The sequence below is a fragment of the Thunnus thynnus genome, chromosome 17 (assembly GCF_963924715.1).
Source record: "Thunnus thynnus chromosome 17, fThuThy2.1, whole genome shotgun sequence".
NCBI classification, from domain to species: domain Eukaryota; kingdom Metazoa; phylum Chordata; class Actinopteri; order Scombriformes; family Scombridae; genus Thunnus; species Thunnus thynnus.
Window position 1 is genome coordinate 275,478 of NC_089533.1, and position 10,000 is coordinate 285,477.

The window sequence follows — 10,000 nt, forward strand, 5'->3', positions numbered from 1 at the left end:
TACGTTATTGTTAATGACCCATGTCACCAGTACATTATGTCACTCACCTGTGTTAGTAGTCAGACTGTCAGCCATATTTGTAGTCCACTGTTAGCTATGCCAGCCATGTTAGTAGTCCTGTGGTTAGTTTTCCAGCAGTCTGCTGTTGGCCATTTTGTCTTCAATGGTTAGTACTCACACGGCACACATTGCTGAGAACCAATCAGATCTGACCTGCTCAGTCACATGATCTGATCCAACCAGCAGCCAGGAGCACTGATATTACAACATGCAGAGGCAGGTTAAAGATGTATGATCCACTCTGAGTGAGTTATATACATATATATAAAAGTTCACCAGAGCTCCGCTGCTCAGCAGGATCATGAAGATGATGAAGGATTCAAAATAGTTGTGTTCAACGATGGAGAAACAGGTTCTCCTGAACTTAGACCAGACCTTCCCTTTGCCCTGGGACGTGTCTATGTCCAGGCAGGGACAGCAAAGGTAGCACTCTGAAATCAAACACACACAGATATACACACACACACACACACACACACACACACACACACACACACACACACACACAGATACACACACAGATACACACACACACACACAGCTTTTTATTGATTACTGATTTTTACAGAAGTACCCCATAAAATCCTCCACATCTGAAGTTTTTCTTCGATACTTTGTGTTGTGTGTGTGTGTGTGTGTGTGTGTGTGTGTGTGTGTGTGTGTGTGTATATGTGTGTGTGTGTGTTCGTACTCTCAGTGCAGCAGTCCACAGGTGTGTTTCGATCACGATCTTCATCAGTTTCTTCCTCCTGAACTTCAGGAAGTTTCTGTACAGTGCTGCAAACTGACGTTTCGTCACACTGAACAAACAGTAAACAGATTTCAGGCAGAACTCACTAACAGTCTGTTTCTCACATGATCACCTCTGTTTGTGTTTATTTATGTTCATGTTTATTTATGTTTGTGTTCATGTTCTAATTAACAGATTAGATTGAGCTCAATAATAATAACTAATATTCATCAGAGACGCCATTTTGCCGCTCTTTATGAAACCAGTGCACACATCTTCCCACCATAACTTCAGACACTACAGTTGAGTTTCAGGTGAAATGTTGCAATAAAACAGAAAAGGATTTACTTGGGAGTTATTTTCTTTCTCCTCTTCTTCCTCTTCCTCTTCTTCCTCTTCCTCTTCCACTTCCTCTTCATCTTCATCGTCCTCATCTTCATTTTCAGGCGTCTCAAAGTCAGACTCGGCCTCAGCGATGGGGACCCTCAGGGAGGCAATGTTGTGGTAGTTGCTGGTCAGGTTGTCATGGTTACAGCTGAGGGCCTTGACATCAGGTCCCAGCTGGTCTGAGGCCACAGAGTTCAAAGCCAAGAACTCCTTCCTGTCGTCTTCGTCGCTGTCGACTGCTAACGACATTTACAAGAGAAAATTAATTCACTTATAAATCTGTGAAAGAAGAATCACAGAAAGATAAAAAAAATAAAGTCCTGGTCCTGTTGGAGGACTGGTCCTACCAGTCTGGTTTAGGTTCTTGTTTCCCAGCAGAGCCCAGATGTGATCCAGGACCCAGGACGTCACCCAGGCCACAGCCCTGTTGATCCGGTTTATGGCGATCTGCAGATTGTTTTCTCCTTCTTCGTCTGGAGCCGCCAGATTTTCACCGCTGAACGAGCTCAGCAGCAGGGCCAGGAACAGATTCAGGACCTGAAACCAGACCAGGAACAGAGTCTGAAACCAGGGAGAGGGACACATCTAGGGACTGACTCAGGAACAGATTCAGGAACTTGACTGGTTTAGAAATGTCAGGTTTGGTTGCTGGTTCAGAACTGTGAAATGTAACTTGTTGTTTCAACTTTAACATATGTGAAGTCAACAAATACAAATAGTTCTGACGCCACCAAAAGAAACCTGGACTTAATATTGCATGTTGTATAAACTCTCGCCTTCATTTGTTGGATTTATATCTGTTAATTTATTGAACTGGTCGGGTAGATGTTTGAAATTGTGCTGCTGACGTGCAGCTTTAAGCTTATTGTCTCAGGAACTTAATAAACGATCCAATCTCAGATCATCATGAAGAACATGTCAGTCTAAATGAATCCAGTCCTCCCAGTCATATTAATACTCACATTCCTCCAGACACTGGCCGAGGAGGAGGAGTCACAGCCTAATTATCAACTCTAGACCTGAACTTCATTATAACTCATTAGAAAGTCTTGTTCTTAGTCTCTCAGCCAACCTGGAAAACTTTACAGCCAGTTCTATGTGTTATAGTGAACCGTCCTCCTGGTCCGTACTCTGAACTCTGATCTGAATTCTCAGAGTTTTTATCAAACTTAGTCCTTAGTACAGATAAAGTAATTATAGTAGGTGATTTAATATTCATGTGGACGTTGATAGTGACAGTCTCAGTACTGCATTTATCTCATTATTAGACTCAACTGGCTTCTCTCAGTGTGTAAATAATCTCACTCACAAAATTAATCACCTCCTGCCCTCAACAGGCACCGTTCTCTCCCCAAACACAGGAACCTTAGAAACAGCTGTAAATCCTGACATATATTTGGACTGTTTTTCTCCAGTAGACTTGTCTGAACTAACTTCAATGATTTGTTCAGCTAAACCATCAACCTGTCTCTTAGATCCCATCCCAACTAGGCTGCTTAAGGAAGCCTTACCCTTAGTGAGCACTTCTTTACTAGATATGATCAATCTGTCTTTAGTAACAGGCTATGTACCACAGTCCTTTAAAGTAGCTGTAATTAAACCTCTTCTTAAGAAGCCTACTCTTGATTCAGGTGTTTTAGCCAATTATAGACCTATATCTAACCTTCCATTTCTCTCTAAGATCCTTGAGAAAGCAGTCTCTAATCAGTTATGTGACTTTCTACATAACAATAGTTTATTTGAGGATTTTCAGTCAGGATTTAGAGGCATCATAGCACAGAGACAGCACTGGTGAAAGTCACAAATGACCTCCTAACTGCATCAGACAAAGGATTTGTCTCTATACTTGTCCTGTTAGATCTTAGTGCTGCATTCGACACAATTGATCATCAAATCCTATTACAGAGACTGGAACATTTAATTGGCATTAAAGGAACTGCATTAAGCTGGTTTAAGTCCTATTTATCAGACCGATTTCAGTTTGTACATGTTAATGATGAATCCTCCATGAAGGCAAAAGTTAGACACGGAGTTCCACAAGGTTCTGTACTTGGACCAATTCTATTCACCTTATATATGCTTCCTTTAGGTAATATTATTAGGAAACACTCCATAAATTTTCATTGTTACGCAGATGATACCCAATTATATTTATCAATGAAGCCAGATGAACCCAATCAGTTAAACAAACTCCAAGCATGCCTTAACGACATAAAGACCTGGATGACCTGCAATTTTCTGCCACTAAACTCAGATAAAACTGAAGTTATTGTGTTTGAAACACATTATCTAATGATAAAGCTACTCTGGATGGCATTACCCTGGCCTCCAGCACCACCGTAAGGAATCTGGGAGTTATCTTTGATCAGGATATGTCCTTTAACTCCCACATAAATCAAATTTCAAGGACTGCCTTTTTTCACTTACGTAATATCACAAAAATCACATCCTGTCCCTAAAAGATGCAGAAAAACTAGTTCACACATTTGTTACTTCTAGGCTGGATTATTGCAATTCCTTATTATCAGGCTGCTCTAACAAGTCTCTAAAGACTCTCCAGCTGGTCCAGAACGCAGCTGCACGTGTTCTGACTAAAACTAGAAAAAGAGACCACATTTCTCCCATTTTAGCTTCACTACATTGGCTTCCTGTAAAATTTAGAATAGAATTTAAAATCCTTCTCCTAACTTACAAAGCCCTTAATGGTCAGACACCATCATATCTTGAAGAGCTCATAATACCGTATTATCCCACTACTAAATTGAATGCTGGCAAATGTGCAAATAATGTAAATGAACTGAGTGAACTCTCAGCAGTTCATTCATTCATCATTTCAAGTTAAAAGAACTCATAAGTCTGAGTTCTAAATGGTATTGAAATTAGTTTGAATTAACTTGAAATTCTAAAACTTAGTTAATGACAAAATATTAGTTGATTTCTAGTCTGATATTTTACAGTGAAGTCTTGGTTACTGGTTCAGGTCCCTTGTCTGCCTCATTCATGCCGACCTTTGACCCCAGACCTGGATCTGACTCACCACCAGGTTCCCGATGACCATGACCAACATGAAGACCACCAGACACATGGTCTGACCCGCCACCTCCATGCAATCCCACATTGTCTCAATCCACTCGCCACACAGGACCCTGAAGATGATGAGGAAAGCGTGGAAGAAGTCGTTCATGTGCCAGCGAGGAAGCTCGCAGTCAGCTGAGATGCGACAGACACAGTCTTTGTAGCTCTTCCCGAACAGCTGCATGCCGACCACGGCGAAGATGAAGACGATGATGGCCAGGACCAGGGTCAGGTTCCCCAGGGCCCCCACCGAGTTCCCAATGATCTTTATCAGCATGTTAAGGGTCGGCCATGACTTGGCCAACTTAAACACTCGCATCTGGGGGTGAGACAGGCCGCAGACAGGCAGGGAGACAGGTAAGGAGACAGAAGACAGGAGACAGGTAGGAAAACAGGTAAGGAGACAGGTAGGGAGACAGGTAGGGAGACAGGGGACAGGTAAGGAGACAGGTAGGGAGACAGGTAGGGAGACAGGTAGGGAGACAGGTAAGGAGACAGGAGACAGGTAGGGAGACAGGAGACAGGTAGGGAGACAGGTAGGGAGACAGGAGACAGGTAAGGAGACAGGTAGGGAGACAGGTAGGGAGACAGAAGACAGGAGACAGGTAGGAAAACAGGTAATGAGACAGGTAGGGAGACAGGGGACAGGTAAGGAGACAGGTAGGGAGACAGGTAAGGAGACAGGTAGGGAGACAGGTAGGGAGACAGGTAAGGAGACAGGAGACAGGTAGGGAGACAGGTAGGGAGACAGGAGACAGGTAGGGAGACAGGTAAGGAGACAGGCAGGGAGACAGGTAAGGAGACAGGAGACAGGTAGGGAGACAGGTAAGGAGACAGGTAGGGAGACAGGTAGGGAGACAGGTAAGGAGACAGGAGACAGGTAAGGAGACAGGAGACAGGTAGGGAGACAGGTAAGGAGACAGGCAGGGAGACAGGTAAGGAGACAGGAGACAGGTAGGGAGACAGGTAAGGAGACAGGTAGGGAGACAGGTAGGGAGACAGGTAAGGAGACAGGAGACAGGTAAGGAGACAGGAGACAGGTAGGGAGACAGGTAAGGAGACAGGTAGGGAGACAGGAGACAGGTAGGGAGACAGGCGGGGAGAGAGACAGGGAGACAGGTAAATTATTAATCTGCTGCCGTTGATGATGTAATGATGATGCTGCTGCTGCTGATATCACACTGACCAATCGGAATGAGCGCAGCACAGACAGGCCCTGAACATTAGCCAATCCCAGCTCCACCAGACTCATGGTGACGATGATGCTGTCAAAGATGTTCCAGCCCACCTGTAACCATGGCAACGGGACAATCACACATTGCCATCATCATGATGTCATAAATGAGCTGTCAACAAAAAAGAAGTAGTCTGACCTGGAAGTAGTAGAACGGATCCATGGCCAGAAGTTTGAGCACCATCTCAGCTGTGAAGATCCCTGTGAAGACCTGCAGGAGGTCACAGGTCACAGTTCAAAGGTCACAGGGAATAGAAAAACTGAGTCTTTACTCCGTGGATAGAAACTGAGTCTTTACTGCCTAGATAGGAACTGAGTCACTGCTGCCTGGATAGAAACTGAGTCACTACTGCCTAAATAGAAACTGAGTCACTGCTGCGTGGATAGAAACTGAGTCACTACTGCCTGGATAGAAACTGAGACACTACTGCGTGGATAGAAACTGAGTCACTGCTGCCTGGATAGAAACTGAGTCACTACTGCCTGGATAGAAACTGAGTCTTTACTGCCTAAATAGAAACTGAGTCACTGCTGCGTGGATAGAAACTGAGTCACTACTGACTGCGTGGATAGAAACTGAGTCACTACTGCCTGGATAGAAACTGAGACACTACTGCGTGGATAGAAACTGAGTCACTGCTGCCTGGATAGAAACTGAGTCACTGCTGCCTGGATAGAAACTGAGTCACTACTGCCTGGATAGAAACTGAGTCTTTACTGCCTAGATAGAAACTGAGTCACTACTGCCTGGATAGAAACTGAGTCTTTACTGCCTAAATAGAAACTGAGTCACTGCTGCGTGGATAGAAACTGAGTCACTGCTGCGTGGATAGAAACTGAGACACTACTGCGTGGATAGAAACTGAGTCACTGCTGCCTGGATAGAAACTGAGTCACTACTGCCTGGATAGAAACTGAGTCACTATTGCCTGGATAGAAACTGAGTCTTTACTGCCTAGATAGAAACTGAGTCACTACTGCCTGGATAGAAACTGAGTCTTTACTGCCTAAATAGAAACTGAGTCACTGCTGCGTGGATAGAAACTGAGTCACTGCTGCGTGGATAGAAACTGAGTCACTGCTGCGTGGATAGAAACTGAGTCACTGCTGTGTGGATAGAAACTGAGTCACTACTGACTGCGTGGATAGAAACTGAGTCACTACTGCCTGGATAGAAACTGAGACACTACTGCGTGGATAGAAACTGAGTCACTGCTGCCTGGATAGAAACTGAGTCACTACTGCCTGGATAGAAACTGAGTCTTTACTGCCTAAATAGAAACTGAGTCACTGCTGCGTGGATAGAAACTGAGTCACTGCTGCGTGGATAGAAACTGAGTCACTGCTGCGTGGATAGAAACTGAGTCACTGCTGCGTGGATAGAAACTGAGTCACTACTGCGTGGATAGAAACTGAGTCTTTACTGCCTAAATAGAAACTGAGTCACTGCTGCGTGGATAGAAACTGAGTCTTTACTGCCTAAATAGAAACTGAGTCACTACTGCGTGGATAGAAACTGAGTCTTTACTGCCTAAATAGAAACTGAGTCACTACTGCGTGGATAGAAACTGAGTCACTACTGCGTGGATAGAAACTGAGTCTTTACTGCCTAAATAGAAACTGAGTCTTTACTGCCCAAATAGAAACTGAGTCTTTACTGCCTAAATAGAAACTGAGTCACTGCTGCGTGGATAGAAACTGAGTCACTGCTGCGTGGATAGAAACTGAGTCTTTACTGCCTAAATAGAAACTGAGTCACTGCTGTGTGGATAGAAACTGAGTCACTGCTGCGTGGATAGAAACTGAGTCACTACTGCCTGGATAGAAACTGAGTCACTGCTGCGTGGATAGAAACTGAGTCACTACTGCGTGGATAGAAACTGAGTCACTGCTGCCTGGATAGAAACTGAGTCACTACTGCGTGGATAGAAACTGAGTCACTACTGCCTGGATAGAAACTGAGTCTTTACTGCCTAAATAGAAACTGAGTCACTGCTGCATGGATAGAAACTGAGTCACTACTGCATGGATAGAAACTGAGTCACTGCTGCCTGGATAGAAACTGAGTCTTTACTGCCTAGATAGAAACTGAGTCACTACTGCCTGGATAGAAACTGAGTCTTTACTGCCTAAATAGAAACTGAGTCACTGCTGCGTGGATAGAAACTGAGTCACTGCTGCGTGGATAGAAACTGAGACACTACTGCGTGGATAGAAACTGAGTCACTGCTGCCTGGATAGAAACTGAGTCACTACTGCCTGGATAGAAACTGAGTCACTATTGCCTGGATAGAAACTGAGTCTTTACTGCCTAGATAGAAACTGAGTCACTACTGCCTGGATAGAAACTGAGTCTTTACTGCCTAAATAGAAACTGAGTCACTGCTGCGTGGATAGAAACTGAGTCACTGCTGCGTGGATAGAAACTGAGTCACTGCTGCGTGGATAGAAACTGAGTCACTGCTGTGTGGATAGAAACTGAGTCACTACTGACTGCGTGGATAGAAACTGAGTCACTACTGCCTGGATAGAAACTGAGACACTACTGCGTGGATAGAAACTGAGTCACTGCTGCCTGGATAGAAACTGAGTCACTACTGCCTGGATAGAAACTGAGTCTTTACTGCCTAAATAGAAACTGAGTCACTGCTGCGTGGATAGAAACTGAGTCACTGCTGCGTGGATAGAAACTGAGTCACTGCTGCGTGGATAGAAACTGAGTCACTGCTGCGTGGATAGAAACTGAGTCACTACTGCGTGGATAGAAACTGAGTCTTTACTGCCTAAATAGAAACTGAGTCACTGCTGCGTGGATAGAAACTGAGTCTTTACTGCCTAAATAGAAACTGAGTCACTACTGCGTGGATAGAAACTGAGTCTTTACTGCCTAAATAGAAACTGAGTCACTACTGCGTGGATAGAAACTGAGTCACTACTGCGTGGATAGAAACTGAGTCTTTACTGCCTAAATAGAAACTGAGTCTTTACTGCCCAAATAGAAACTGAGTCTTTACTGCCTAAATAGAAACTGAGTCACTACTGCCTGGATAGAAACTGAGACACTACTGCGTGGATAGAAACTGAGTCACTGCTGCCTGGATAGAAACTGAGTCACTACTGCCTGGATAGAAACTGAGTCTTTACTGCCTAAATAGAAACTGAGTCACTGCTGCGTGGATAGAAACTGAGTCACTGCTGCGTGGATAGAAACTGAGTCACTGCTGCGTGGATAGAAACTGAGTCACTGCTGCGTGGATAGAAACTGAGTCACTACTGCGTGGATAGAAACTGAGTCTTTACTGCCTAAATAGAAACTGAGTCACTGCTGCGTGGATAGAAACTGAGTCTTTACTGCCTAAATAGAAACTGAGTCACTACTGCGTGGATAGAAACTGAGTCTTTACTGCCTAAATAGAAACTGAGTCACTACTGCGTGGATAGAAACTGAGTCACTACTGCGTGGATAGAAACTGAGTCTTTACTGCCTAAATAGAAACTGAGTCTTTACTGCCCAAATAGAAACTGAGTCTTTACTGCCTAAATAGAAACTGAGTCACTGCTGCGTGGATAGAAACTGAGTCACTGCTGCGTGGATAGAAACTGAGTCTTTACTGCCTAAATAGAAACTGAGTCACTGCTGTGTGGATAGAAACTGAGTCACTGCTGCGTGGATAGAAACTGAGTCACTACTGCCTGGATAGAAACTGAGTCACTGCTGCGTGGATAGAAACTGAGTCACTACTGCGTGGATAGAAACTGAGTCACTGCTGCCTGGATAGAAACTGAGTCACTACTGCGTGGATAGAAACTGAGTCACTACTGCCTGGATAGAAACTGAGTCTTTACTGCCTAAATAGAAACTGAGTCACTGCTGCATGGATAGAAACTGAGTCACTACTGCATGGATAGAAACTGAGTCACTACTGCCTGGATAGAAACTGAGTCTTTACTGCCTAGATAGAAACTGAGTCACTACTGCCTGGATAGAAACTGAGTCTTTACTGCCTAAATAGAAACTGAGTCACTGCTGCGTGGATAGAAACTGAGTCACTGCTGCGTGGATAGAAACTGAGACACTACTGCGTGGATAGAAACTGAGTCACTGCTGCCTGGATAGAAACTGAGTCACTACTGCCTGGATAGAAACTGAGTCACTATTGCCTGGATAGAAACTGAGTCTTTACTGCCTAGATAGAAACTGAGTCACTACTGCCTGGATAGAAACTGAGTCTTTACTGCCTAAATAGAAACTGAGTCACTGCTGCGTGGATAGAAACTGAGTCACTGCTGCGTGGATAGAAACTGAGTCACTGCTGCGTGGATAGAAACTGAGTCACTGCTGTGTGGATAGAAACTGAGTCACTACTGACTGCGTGGATAGAAACTGAGTCACTACTGCCTGGATAGAAACTGAGACACTACTGCGTGGATAGAAACTGAGTCACTGCTGCCTGGATAGAAACTGAGTCACTACTGCCTGGATAGAAACTGAGTCTTTACTGCCTAAATAGAAA

At 44.3% G+C, this 10,000-nt stretch overlaps 1 protein-coding gene across 5 annotated transcripts in view; it reads right to left on the reverse strand.

The window, feature by feature from the left end:
- The window catches only part of scn4ab (sodium channel, voltage-gated, type IV, alpha, b), a 65,383-nt gene that overhangs the window by 9,893 nt on the left and 45,490 nt on the right, over positions 1–10,000 (reverse strand). For 4 of the 5 annotated variants that reach the window (XM_067570684.1, XM_067570687.1, XM_067570685.1 and 1 more), the window contains 7 exons: positions 5,626–5,697; positions 5,439–5,540; positions 4,215–4,571; positions 1,525–1,714; positions 1,139–1,416; positions 752–860; positions 337–491 (listed from right to left, as the gene is read on the reverse strand). In XM_067570684.1, the coding sequence (XP_067426785.1) occupies positions 337–491; positions 752–860; positions 1,139–1,416; positions 1,525–1,714; positions 4,215–4,571; positions 5,439–5,540; positions 5,626–5,697 (1,263 nt within the window). The remainder of the gene's footprint in view (positions 1–336; positions 492–751; positions 861–1,138; positions 1,417–1,524; positions 1,715–4,214; positions 4,572–5,438; positions 5,541–5,625; positions 5,698–10,000) is intronic. The other variant, XM_067570683.1, reaches the window with a different exon arrangement.